The 14,273-nt window shown below is 39.7% G+C and overlaps 1 protein-coding gene across 4 annotated transcripts; it reads right to left on the bottom strand.

Moving 5' to 3' along the window:
• Positions 1 to 909: 909 nt before the first annotated feature.
• Positions 910 to 12,631, bottom strand: gtf2a1 (general transcription factor IIA, 1). 4 transcript variants are annotated; one of them, XM_042504027.2, is made up of 10 exons: positions 12,382 to 12,631; positions 9,546 to 9,647; positions 8,144 to 8,333; positions 7,205 to 7,269; positions 5,999 to 6,074; positions 5,705 to 5,847; positions 4,422 to 4,526; positions 3,929 to 4,216; positions 3,687 to 3,776; positions 910 to 2,732 (listed from the first exon to the last, which is right to left on the bottom strand). In XM_042504027.2, the coding sequence occupies exons 1-10, from the start codon at positions 12,409 to 12,411 to the stop codon at positions 2,625 to 2,627; spliced, it is 1,197 nt and encodes a 398-aa protein (XP_042359961.1). In that variant the 5' UTR covers positions 12,412 to 12,631; the 3' UTR covers positions 910 to 2,624. The 4 variants fall into 4 exon arrangements, with proteins under 4 accessions (XP_042359961.1, XP_042359962.1, XP_087945612.1 ...); XM_042504028.2 differs by having other exon boundaries at positions 5,723 to 5,847; XM_088089486.1 differs by lacking the exon at positions 12,382 to 12,631 and adding an exon at positions 9,778 to 11,166.
• Between the last annotated feature and the right edge of the window lie 1,642 nt (positions 12,632 to 14,273).

Here is a 14,273-nt window from a genome sequence, read left to right as displayed (position 1 = left end):
TAATCATCTGAACAGCAGTTAGAACAGACACGACAAAACAATCAAAAAGCAGAGAATCAATTTTTAATAGACATCCGTTTCATGAGCTCATCTATCATTTAATATCGGAAAACTAAAAGTTCAAAAGGCACACGCAACATTCAACGACAAGAACACAGAATAAGAATCAGTTATGAGTTTATTTTCTTATTGTGACTAAAACCATGGAGAGCTACTGAAGGCTATTCCAACTGTCCACATTCACTTGATTTTTTCGACTTTAAATCTGTTGGAAACCTCTCTGTTGGCACATATTTATTATTTGAGGATTGTGATGGACCTGAAAAAAGATTTTGTTTGCTATGCAAATTAATAATAAAGAATGAGGACAACTGCTTTCAGTCCGTGAGAAAAAAATCACAAATATACAAGAATGAAGTCTTATTTTATAAGATTAAACTCGTAATTTACTGGATTTAAAAAAAATCACAATATTATGAAATTAAACTTTAAAAGTGACAAAGATTGAATACATAACCAGAGATGATTTGAGTTAAATCTCATCATATTATGACTTTTTATCTTGCAAATGTACGATTTTAATCTCTTAACATTGGCCACTTTTTTTTCTCATTTATGATATAAATATTGTAATATTATGACTTCATTGTTGTACTTCTACGTTTTTTTCTCATAAAATTACAACTTTTCTCGAAGTTACGACTTCCTTCTCCTAATATTATGACTTTTTCCCCAAATCTAAGATTTTTTTTTCTTTAACATGGCTCTAATCGTCTGTTGTGTGTATTGAAAAAAATAAAACAATCTTTTAATTTCACTTCTTGGTTAGTCGGTGCTTCCTTGGTATTAATGGTGTTTCTATAAAAATGTACTCTTCAGAGCCAACCATCAACCAAATTGACACAACAGTCAAAAAACACGTACTTTATTTCAAATTGCTGCAACAGGGGCACTAAAAACAAACTGCAGAGAAACACACGGCCCCCCGAGTTAAACTCACTTGGATAGAAAATATTCTCATTTAAAAGTCATGAATAAAATGAAAGCACAGGAGAACAAATGGTGGACGAAATGATTTGGAGAACAGCGTTATGTAGCTTTGTCCAACCAACAAAAAAGAAAAACAAAGGAACACTTATTAGATTATAAGAGCACAGTTTGGTGCGGCTTTCCAACCTTTTTCAAAAAATAGAACATTTCATGAACTTTCAGGAATAAATAAAATGAAAAATAAAAAAGGACACCGCCCTGTCCCCACCAAAAAAAAAAAAAAAAAAAAATTAAAACTTTTTTTTACTGTTACTGTTTATCTGCGACAGTTTGACATTATGGGGTGTGCAAGAAAAATAAACTAATAAAATTCCAGAGAAAAGCGGTGACAACACACACATCAATCCACACACACACACACGTCAACACACTCACCACGTGCCAGTCACTGTCTCTCTCTCACACACACACACACACACACACACACACACACACACACACACACACACACACACACACACACACACACACACACACACACACACACACACACACACACACACACACACACACACACACACACACACACAGAAGAGAGCACGCTGTGGCTATTGATTACCTTGACTGATTTCACGACACATCGATAAACTGACAGTGCAAATCTTCAGACGGCTGCAGGGAACTAAAATAAGAGCAAAGAAGTTACACCAACAGGACAAACTTTCGACATTTTGTACAATTCTTGAATTCAGTGTTGGATCTGTTCTTTTAAGTTTGGTTTTTTTGGATAAACATGGAATGAAGCTCCAGAGAAGCCGATGAAGAAAATAACAGTACTTTTTTTTGGATTGAGCACTCCATAGAAGATTAAAATAATGCCTTTAAACAACTATTAGTCATTTTGGGATTAATGTAATTAGGCCTTCCTCGTCTTAACCCTTCATTAAACACATTTTTTTTTAAAAGAAAAAGTTTAAAACAATAACAGGTTGTTAACTACATAAAACACTCTGGAGCACCATTTTCATAAACATGGATGAAGACGATCCAAGAACAAAAAAATTAGGAGCCAAAAGTTGATTCTGGCCGTTCTAAAGGCAGCGATCCTGACTGGTGGCACTAAGTTTGGACTTAAACGCAGACACGAGTCAATCCAGTCAACCGACTACAGTGCATCATGAAGGTGTTTCTCATCTACGGGTTATAATGAGTGACCTCTGACCCCCCCTGAGGCGGGGCGGGTCAGGTCACCCTGGTCCACTACACCTGTACGACGTGAAATGCTTACTCTCCGATGTTTGTGAATTCTCTAAGGAAAAAGACGCGGAGAAGCCCGGAAGAAGCAAAAATAGATAAAGAACGCTCTTTTCGCAGGCTTCTCTCTTTTCCCCTGTAAGTTTCTCATCCCGCAAGGCTAGTCGGGCGTTTTTGACGACACCCGGGTTTTTACGGTACCTCACAGTCCTTTGGGTTTGTCAGAGTTCTCAAAGACTCAGCACAAGTTTCCTGAAATGAATCCAGTCACAGGATATGGAAGGATACTGACGTGTCTGTTAACTGGATAGAAGGAGTTACAGAGTTCCTGCTCCTGTTGCTTTGTCTGTTTTTTTTTGTTGTTGTTGTGTTTTTCTACTTCACCATTCGGCATCCCCAATGGCTTTGGAGAAGACATAGTCTCTCCCGTTCAGATTCATGATCCCGTCCTTCAGGTGGAATTTCCATTTGTTCTTACTTCTATGAATCTGGGGAGCGAAGAGAAGGAAATTAATGTAGTGGGCGTCGAGGACAGATGGACAAGTGGACACCGTCTCTAATGTCTTTGGCTATGCATACAAAAGAAACGCCGGTGCACATTAACAAACGTACACTTGCCAACATTTGGATGTCGTCACATCATGATACGAAACAAGTGTCTGATTTTAAAGGCTGCAGTGAAGTGATATCACTTTCTAAACGTATCAGACTGTTTTACTTGTTCGCGTGTTCGCCCACTTCAGTCATTAAATCCACATTACTGATGTCCAAGTACAAATAGTCATCCCTAAAATATTGTCACAGTATCAATATCTACATATTTCGTCATATTGTGACATTTGATTTTGTTGCCCAGTCCAGCATTCATGAAGCTTTGGAGGAGATTTAAAATATTCTGATAAATACCGTGTACCGTAATATGGCCCAAAAATAATGTGATATTATTTCAAGGCCATGCTGCCCAGCCCTGCTTTACAGCATATGACATCCCTGTCCTTAGACCGTCACGGCGACTAAGCATGAACTCCCCCAAAAACCTGTTTAACAGGGGGGAAGAAAAGGTAGCAACCTCAGGAAGAGCAACTGAGGAGGGCGCGCGTACAAAAAAAAGAGTGCAAATTCAAACCTAAAAACAGAGCAGATCAAACACAGGACGTTCCTCAACCATCAGATGTTAAAATAAAATGTAAGATTTGAACAGAAGCAACAATGACGGCAAATTTAAAACCAAAGAGATGGAAACAGCCTTAAAATAAGACATCTGGCATTATCTGCTTTTACGACAGAACCGTATGATGTTGGAAAACACTTCTGACCCAAGACGAGCTGGGCCCTTCAAAATAAAAGCACCACGTGTTTGTGTAAATTCTACAAACAGTACCTGCGGGTCAATTTTGAGTTTTTTTATGCCATACTCAATCACAAAATCAACCGTTTCTTACCTTGTCATACTGGCACACCACTACATTCTCTGTATCAAACAGCTCCTGGTCCTCCTCGTCACTGACGTCATCGCCGCTGTTCAGCGGCTCCTGACGAGGAGACAAAACCAAAGACTTTAAAACAGAATCTGTGGTTTTTACATTAAACACAGTGTGGTTGACTGTGGCGAGCTAAACGTCCCGCTGATTAAGCAAAAACATTATAAAAAAATGAACAACAAAATAACTCTGTTTCCTCCCACCTCCTCAACCTGCCCATCCTCTCCCCCATCTTTGTCCTTCTCCTCCTCATCATCATCGTCATACTCCTCCTCCTCATCCTCGTCCTCCTCTGAGGAGGTGTCTCCGGCGCCGTCCACCTGCAGCATCATGGGAGGCTGCTGTGCCGGGGGCTGCGGCTGAGCCTGGGCCGGCTGCTGGGCCTGAGGTGGGGCCTGTGGCGCAGCTGCACCCTGGGCCTGCTGCACCTGCTGGACCTGAGCTGTTGCAGCCTGACCGGGCTGCTGCGCCATCGCCGCCGCCTGCATCACCTGACAGGAGGAGGGGCCACAGAGGAGAAAACAGCGATTGTGACACTAACTTCAATCAATCAATCAATCAATAATACTATAAAACAAAAGAGGCAGGATGTGCAGTAATAAAAGCAGAACTATGTATTAGAGAAAGGTCCTCAGAGTGCAGCAAACATCCAGAGAAGAGTGATTAAATCTGTAATGACGGAGGAGAAGTGCTGACCTGTGTGTTGCCTTGGACTTTGTTTCCTGAAGCTAAAACAATCTGCTGCGGCTGGATGATGACTCCTGTTTGCTGAGGCAGGCCTCCCTGCAGAGGAGCCAGAACCTGCACACACAGTCCACACCAAGAGCTCACACTTTCTCACACGTTCTCAGAGAAATGTTACAGCACTGTCTTTGTAGGCTTTGAAGGAAATTACATCTTAGACGGACAGTTTACCAGAAATCAAAAATACATATCATTCCTCCGACCTGTTGTTTTATTAATAAGTCGATAGTTGTGTTGTGAGGTGCAGAGTTTTGGAGATATCGGCTGTAGAGATGTCCTTGTGGTGCTCAAAACACCAAAAATACTTTTAAAAACTCAACAGTTATGTCTCTTTCAACTGCTTCAACACCAGGGGACACATCAGGGGGGACACACAGTCACATGGTCAAGATAAAGATAAAGATAAAGATACATACAGCCATGATGCGCCTCTGTTCACCAAAATAAGGTGTTACTGCCTGCAGGCGTGTCACACCAGCAGAAATGTATCAGATCGATATCAATGCTGGTGAAACTGCGAGATTCTTATATCTAATTTGATATCACAGTAAAAAAACATAAACAAAATAATATGTATTTATAATATGCATGTACTTAAACATGCACTCATTTATGAAAACATTTAAGACATTTAATTTTAATTTTACTCTAAAACACAAAGTACTCGTCTATGTGAGTTTATGAGACTTTGAGGGCAGAAAACATATTAATATATAATATAATATACAGCCTACCGTTTATTAACATATTTATCCTCCATTGTTCAGCACGTTTATTTAAGATTTGACGGTTGGCCTTTGTGGTCGACCGTCTGTCCCGCCCCTTTACTGTGATTGGAGGGCATTTTTCAGTTCTCTGTGACCCCAAAAAACAACAAATTTGCAGCTCAGCGCAGAATGGACGCTCAGCACCTCGTCACGCTGCCGGCTTTAGCAGCCGAGTATAAACACGTGTTGCTCCCATTGCAAAGAACCTTTTTTAAAAAAAGCTAACCAAAGGGAAACAATGCTTTCCTCTTTGAAGAGTCGAGGTGGAGCTGATGCTGCAGCTGCACTTGCTGATTTGTTTTTCTGCCGGTTTTCTTCTTATTCCTTTGACATTTAACAGAAAGCTACAACACTAGTGGGCGTATTTGCCGCCCTGCCGGGTCCGAAAGAATTACATCACGGATACCTTCGCTGCTGAAGAAAAAGGTTTCAGAATTTTGGCATTGTTCTCGTGACAGTCCTACCTACCTGTCTGATGGGGCGTACCTGTTGTATAACCGGTGCCTGCACGCCACCTGGCTGCATCTGCTGCTGCAGGAGGATCTGCTGCTGGGGCTGCTGGATGATGTACTGAGCCCCGTTAGGTGCGCGGACCACCTGCAGGATCTGACCTGAGAGACGGCGAAACACAGGAGACATGAGGAGACATGAGCGCCGTGTGAGTGCACACATTCATAAATTATCTTAATTTACCAATTTGAGTATCTATCTTCTTTTTTTTTCAAAATTTGCTGTAAAAATAAACTTGTGTGGGTGTTTCACCTTGGCTGGTGATGAGCTGTTGGTACGGGGTGACCCCTGTGGGCAAAGCAAGCGTTGCTGCGGTCGCTGCTGCACTCTAGAGGAGGAAAGGAGAACATACATGAGGAACTGAAACAAGGCAGGCAGGTGTGTGTGTGTATATACACACACACACACAAACAAGACGTTGCGGTTCAAAAATGTGGAGAAAAAAAAACATTTAAGAAAGTTTTGAGGTTGCCAAGGTGTAAATGCTCTATGGGGGTTTTAAAACACGTACAAACACTTTCAGTTTAAGTACATTTCTCTAGAGAGATTTGAATATTTATGAAAAACAGCACAGCGTCTTTACAATCAAAGTGCTAATATTCATATTCCCCCGGCTGCCGTGATAAAAAGCAGCCGTTACATATTTGCATTCATTCATTTTACCTTCCAGGTTTGACGGTGAGAGGCTAGAAATTAGCAAGTGAAGCTCAAACAGCGTGTTTGAGGATTAAGACGAAAAACACAGTTTACTAATACAGCACAGATGTGAGCCTCGACACCAACAGATGGCTCGCTGAACACAAGTGTTGTTGAGAGAAGGCAGTACAAAAGGAAGGGAAGTGTTGACACTCGACTGTGCGAAATTAGAACTGATGAAGGAGAAAGTGTGTGTGAGACACAACAGGAGCATGTAAGAGGATGTATTATCCTCGGCTTTATCTCCACTGTAATCCAGACTACCACACAACTCTCTGAAGGTCCCTTCTCTCCTCTACTCTCCTGATTTCCACATCCTTCTGCCCCTCCATCTGTCTGCTACTACAGCCGTCCACCTGCTGTGAGCAAACAGCCTGCAGAGACACATTAACATCCTCTTCTTCTTCTTCTTCTTCTTCTTCTTGGCTGTGAAATGTGTGCATGAAAAAAAGTTCTTTCTCCAAAAAAAAAAATATTACACTAAAAGAGTACTTCAGCAAGTAAGCAAGTCACTGTACATCAGTGCACAGTCTGTACATCAGTATACAATCAGTACATCAGTATACTTTCTGTGCATCAGTACACAGTCTGTACATCAGTACACGGTCTGTGCATCAGTACACAGTCTGTGCGTCAGTACACGGTCTGTGCATCATTATAAAGTGGAGATCAGCAGCTGCTGCAATGCACTGGTTTTTCTTATGCGCACGAAACCCAAAACTGCAGTTAAATGTAAATTTTATGTGCACATTATGTACTTACCATCCCTGTTGCACTCATGTGCTGCAGAATCTTTGAATCCTGAACAATGACTTGCTGCTGGGGAGCTGCAGAAGGACACATATTTATATTTTATCAGAACATGCACCATATTAATCAACAATCATGAAAATAAAACGATAACATACAGAAGAGCAGATCCGTGATAACACTGATTTGCTCAAAACATTACAGGGTTGCCACAAATTTTCATTGACAAAACTTAATTTTTGTTCCCATGACTTGTTAAGGACAGTAAGGATAATTACAAAAAGTCTTGTCCCAATTACCTGGCATTTTTTCAAACATATCAGATTCAAACTCTGTTCAGTCAACTGCATACACAAATTAAGAGACAGGATACAGCAGGAAAATATCAAAATGTATATACTTTACTTTGTCTGGTGACATATATGATATGTGATTTTATGCTGTTTTATTGTTGTTGTTTTTTGTAAGGTGACCTTGAATGTCCTGGAAGACGTCCATATATAAAATGTATCATTATTATTATTATTTAAACATACACGATGATTTAAAAAAAAATGTTGCCACACATCGACAGCTTTAGAAAATTAATGTTCTGCTATGCTGCATTACGTTGAAAAATATCCATGAATTATTACTGTAACAATTTCATTGAACACAATAAAATTCCATGACTTATCCAAGGATTTTAAGGATTTGCACTAATTCCATTACTTATCTAGCCCTGGAAAATGTGACTATGAAATTTAATGAGTTATGCAGGTTTTCCATGACTGTACAAACACTGCATTTCATCAGTTTAATCAGCGACTATGGAAACGAATGCAAACGGACAAACTCTTAAACAGAGAATTTGTCTTCAATAACTCTTATTGTCAGCAGGAAGGCTGCACGTGACTTAAATAGTTTGTGTGTTTCAGCTCGTTGTTGTTTACCGCCGTGGCGCTGGCGTACCTTGCTGCTGCTGAGGGGGCAGGATCACCTGCTGCGCCTGCGCTGGCTGAGTCACCTGCTGGACTTGTTGGACCTGCTGGACCTGCTGCTGAACCTGCTGCTGCTGCTGCTGGGCGGCCTGCAGGGCCGCCTGCTCCTCAGTGTGGAAACCCTCCACTGCCTTCGACTGCAGCAGCTTGTTTTCCCACAGCTGGAGGTCAGAGGACAGAGTCGTAGAAAGACGTTGTTTGTCAGGAGGCAGCCTCAGAGTTTTAGGAATATTTCAGTGATGAACCACTTTCATTAATGCCTCCCACACACCAGAAGACTCTTTAAAAACTATTCAAAGTCTTGATTCCCTCTCACTTCTTAAGACAATGTGTTTTTAGTCACACACTAACATTTTGCAAAAATTGAGGGATCTTGCAGCGTCACTATTTGCAAGAATACAACTAGATTCCTTTTAAAGGGTTTCTACAGCTTAAGGCAAGTTATGTTTAAGGCTTTATGACTTTTAATGCCACTCAAAATTAAATTTAAGACCAATTTTACAGTAAACGAAATTGAAGAAAAAACATCTATTAATGATTACGTAACGCTTTGAAACCTGGATCACCATCAATTTCTTGTGTTGCATTCAAACGCCTATTTAATATAATATTTATAATTATTATAAGTGAATATCTGAAATTATTTTACAGAATTATTAGAATTTCTCTTCATTTCCAAATGCTATTATTTAATGAATTAAATGCCCTTTAAAGCTTTTTTTTATGAGATTATTTCTAATCCTGCTTCCTGGTGGAAAATATCTCACCAAACTCCCTTTAAGAAATATTACATTTTTAAAATTCCTCAAGTATAAGTGAAATCACATAACTCCACAATCCCAGGATTAAAAGCATTATTGCTTTTACTCTGCATCGATAAAAATCCAATTGAAATTTTTTCGCCTCAACAAAACCAACCTTTGTGTTGCCGTGTGTAACTGATGGATGTTTGTATCTGTTGTATTTTACTGTTTGGATGTATGTACTGTTGCCTTTACCGTTTCTATAGTGCAGAGAATAAAGTCTGTTGTATGCGTTGGTTAACTGCCCTTTTTTAGTGATGAAGAACTGGGTGAATCAGAGGCGAAGCGTTTTAAAAAAGAAGATTTCTCACTAAATTAAGAAGGTTCAGATCACACACACTGAATTAAACACCACAGTCCACATCTCCACCCACACACTCTCAGACATTACGCAGTACTGTTCGGGGGGAAAGCTTCTAAATGAGTAGCTGACATTTTGGAAACCATATTAAAAGGTCGGAATCGGCTAAATCTGGTGGAGGAAGTAGACCTCATTCACGACGCCTCTGCACTGGGGATATTTCCCCTTTAGCAGTCGCACACAGGAACAACGCTGCAGGACAGAGTTACCGTTTTGAGCTCCAGAAGCACTTGCTCATCCACTCCCTCGTCCAGGAACAGCTCTCGCACCTCGTTGATCACATCCTCGATCACAGACTTGTATAGTTTAGGCTGCAGGGAAGCAAGAAAGACATTTCTCATTACTATGTTTGCTCATGCAGAAAAAAACACGCAATAACACTTTAAAAAACAACATATATTATAATAAACGTTTTACATAGAGTAGTGATACTAAACTTACGGTCTGTGGGCAAAAATCTGGCCCCTGATAAGCCGAAAGGTGACCCCCTACCATTTTCTACTTCACAATAAAAATAAAGTGATTCAAACTGGGAACTGTTTTTGTACTTTTAGCATACATTAAGTGCCAAAGTGCATAAAACAGAATCAAAAAAGAGCTTTTTGATCTAAAAAAGTGCCAGTGGAGGATCCCCCACACCCAACTGAAGTCTTAGCTAAGACCCTAATGACCGAAAATCTTAGAAATGCCCTTAATTCCTTGAATTATCTTAAAATCTGAGAAACATCCTAAAATCTAAGAAACGTCCTAAAATTTTAAAAATGACCTAAATTCCTGGAAACATCCTGAAATTCTAGAAATGCTCCAAAATCCTAGAAACACCCTAAAGTCCTTGAAATGTCCTAAAATCCTGGACACGTGTACGGAGCTGCTGTGACTGGCCTCAGGAACATGTTTAACAGAAGGACGTCACAGACAGCGCTTCACAGCTGCCGAGCAGCCTCAGCGTGACGATATACATTATTTACTGCAGAGACAAATAACTTTTGTGGTAATATTTGGTGTTTACAATCAACTCACAGCAGGGCTGTGTCCGTCACCTACAGGACACGGTGACATACGTGACACACACACCACCAAACAAATGCAGTTTTAATGTCTACAAAAGCCGTGTTTCAGCACCAGAAATAACACTAGATATAATAATAATAATAATGACAATAAAGTGAGGGGATTGGTTTTGTACTTTTCGTGTACGTAAGGTATCAGAGAGCATAAGACAGCAGACCCTAATGTCCTGAAATCCTACAAACATGCATAAGTCCTAAGAATGTCCTAAAATCTTAGAAATGTCCAAAATATCCCAGAAACATTGTAACATCCTAGGAATGTCCTAAAAGTCAACAAGCACCCTAAAATCCTAAAAAAAATCCTAAAGTCCAGGAAATAGCCTAAAATCACAGAAATGTCCTAAAATCCATGAAACATTATAAAGCCCTTGAAACATCAAAAATCATAGAAATTTGCTAAAATCCAAGAAACATGCTAAAATCTAAGAAAAGTCCTAAAATCCAACAAATTGCCTAAAATCCTAGAAACATCCTAAAATCCTAGACACATGTATAGGTCTACTGTAACTGGCTTCCTGTCATGTCCATATGAAGCAAGTTTATGTCCATATGTCCACATTAAGCAAGTTTTTGTCCATATGTCCATATGAAGCAAGTTTATGTCCATATGGAGCAAGTTTATGTCCATATGAAGCAAGTTTGCGTCCATATGTCCATATGGAGCAGGTTTATGTCCATATGTCCATATGAAGCAAGTTTTTGTCCATATGTCCATATGAAGCAGGTTTATGTCCATATGTCCATATGACGCGGGACTGTGTCTGTCCCGGTAAACACAGTATGTCCCTCGGGACACGTTGACATACATGACGCACCAACCACCCAAACAAACGCCGTTTTAACGTCTACAACGGCCGCATTCCAGCACCGGAAGACGGCGACACAAAGGGCCACCGCACTGCGCTCCCAGCGCCGCATTGTCCCCCCGGTGTCCGCAGCGCGGACCTCGGTCTCGGCCTCCCTCCCCCTCGGCCTGTCTGCTCCTCCACTATTTAAAGCTCAGTCTGGTGTTTATATGTAGAGCCGGTGACGTAGCGTCGAGTAGCACCTTCCCATCCCGGGCAGTCTATATTAGAGAGCCAATATGGCGGTATAAAACCAGGCGGCAGGAAGGAGGAGGGTCAGAAGCGGAGCGAGGGGAGCCGCGGAAGCCATTTTACGGAGCGGCTAACTGCGCGCTCGACCACCCCGTAACTCCCAGCGTCATGTGGCGGAATGTGGAGGACTATTTTCGGTGTAACGTCTCATGAGTGCTCAGTTTACGGCTCAATAAGTGTGTAGTTGTCGTTTGGGAGCGGGACAGAGTTAATCTGAGATGGGTCAAAGTGGTTTTTGGGGCTAACGGCCGCCTGCTGCTTCGTGGAATGGTGGACAATGATGACTGAGCAACGGCGGACGATTTTCGGCTTTAGTTCGTTTAAAAGTCATAATAATTTAAAGTGGATGGTGGCGAAGTGCTTTGCGAACATCTCTTTCTATCGTATTAAATATTAAAGATTAACATTTATATATTTAAAAATTCCCCTTTTCAAAAACACTCACCGACACAAGCGATCATTTTAACCGTCACTTCACAGCACGAATACCGAAAAATCACCAGCTTAAATATATATTTTTACACATTTTCAAAAGCCTCTAAGACACTTAAAACCAAAATAACGGCCAGCTCATGAGCTCCAAACTGACAAACAACTTAAATATATCCATGTTCGCCATTTTCACCTATTTTCAAATTATGTGCACGAGCCCATCTAACCGTTACTCCTACCAAACGGCTGCAACTGAAAGAACAATCTAGTGTCGAAAACTGGTTAAAATGGCCGATTGACTCGTCTAAAAAATCATTTTATTTGATATCACAGTGTAGTGTTTGTCAAAGCACATTCAGAAAAACAAAAACCTGCCAAAAGCCCCTTTTTTCAGTTATCTTTACCCCATTTTCCCCCGCTGACAATCCTTAGAGATTGATCCTTACCACTGGGTTCGAGTTAGCCGAGCTCGCCATTATACGCGTAGTGTACAAACCACACGGAAATAGGCGAGAGATAGAGCCAAAAATTACGAAAAACGACTTTAAAACAACTGGGAACGGTATTTTAAAACAGCCGGCATTACTTTTGTAAATAAAACACAGTTTCAGCGGTCTTATTTACAATCCCGGGCTGCGAGTCCCCAGCCGTCCTCCGTCCGTCGTTGTCCTGCTTTATATACTGAGCGATGGAGCTGCGAGTGCGCGAGACATAGGGCAGGGTCAAACCGCACATCGCGCGAGATTTCGTGCGAAGGATGATGACTGAGGAATACAACTGCTGCTGGGAAATGTAGTTTGAACGTAGTAAGCGTAGTGCGCTCAGATCGCATTAGCTTTATAAACCTTTGTGATCTCGTTTACTGAATTAGGCCAAGTGTAAATAATACGGCCCAGATAACCAATCAATCACAGAGATTCACACAATGATAGATAATATAATTTATAATAAATATATGTTAAATATTATATATAAATATAATATCATATAATAATGATATGGATAAAGAATGCATTTGTATAATATTTGAACAAATAAAGCCCCTAACTGAAAATCAATGTTTCATTTTAAGCTGTATTGTGTGTATTGTGTGATTTTTGATAGAAGTCAAATTGACTGAAAAGTAAATTCCTGCGTAAGAGAGCAGAAGGTGGCGCTGTTATTCAGGTCTTAAACTGCCCTCTGTGTTTATTTCCTTAGTGGTACATTTGTGAATGATAAAGCCAAATATGATAGATTATCATATATATGTCATTGTTTAATTTTAATATGTTTCAATATAAAGTACAATATACATTTGTACATTTAAAAAATATTATTATTAATATTATTTTGTAATTATTATTATTAGTAGAAGTAGTATTGAATTCACATCAACAGATTTACATTTTTTAAATTATCTTAAAAATAGAGAAAGATTCATAATTTCAAAACAAGCAATAGTAGACATTTAAAAAAGAACAAGGGAGAAAAAAATAGATTAAATTTGACATAATAATAATAATTATAATTCTCATCATTATTATAATTTCAATTTATTTATTCATTTAATGTAACAACAATGCCTTTCGTTAATTGTTTATTACTCTTATTTTATTTTTATTTTCATTATTAAAAATATATTATTTACATATTTTAATTTGTAACTTCCTGTCTGCTGCTGATATTTGTTAATATTGAAAAGAGCATGCCAATACAATGCTTTGTTATCTATCTATCTTTGGAAAAAAGATTCTCTGGAATAAATGTATTTGAAACAACAATGTACACACGTGTGTATCCTAAAACTCAAACTCTGTCCCCGTCCATAACCCAAAAAAACCCAACTTCCTGTGGAAACATTTGAGCTACATCTTTAAAGTGTTAAAACTTCTCTGAGATCAAACTTGCAAACTTCTGTAAAAGTATTTAGACTCATACTTCTGCACCACTACACTGAAATATTGTACTTTTCACTTTATTTTATTTATGTGGCAGCTGGAATCACTTAAACTTTTGACACACAAAACACAATTACTTCAGTTTTATAGATTTTTTTAGTTTCTTATTATTGAAACTGAATTTCTGTAATGTAACGTTGCTTTTTGTGGGAATATTTGTGCCTTTGTTTATGCTTTAAGAGCACTTTCCGTGTAGTAACGTGTTGCTGCCACAAGAGTGTGATCGAACCACGCAGCCGAGCTCCAGAAAACAAGCTCTCCTTTCCTGATTCAGTGACACACACACACACACACACACACACACACACACACACACACCAATCACTGTACAGCATGCAACTATTTTACACATAATTCAATAAAGGGGAGGATGTAAGTGGATTTTTGGATGGAGCAGG

Source organism: Plectropomus leopardus, chromosome 16, assembly GCF_026936395.1.
Source record: "Plectropomus leopardus strain MGB_pleo_1.0 chromosome 16, ASM2693639v1, whole genome shotgun sequence".
NCBI classification, from domain to species: Eukaryota; Metazoa; Chordata; class Actinopteri; order Perciformes; family Serranidae; genus Plectropomus; species Plectropomus leopardus.
Note: the sequence above shows the minus strand (reverse complement) of the source record. Positions and strands in the feature narration are given on the sequence as shown.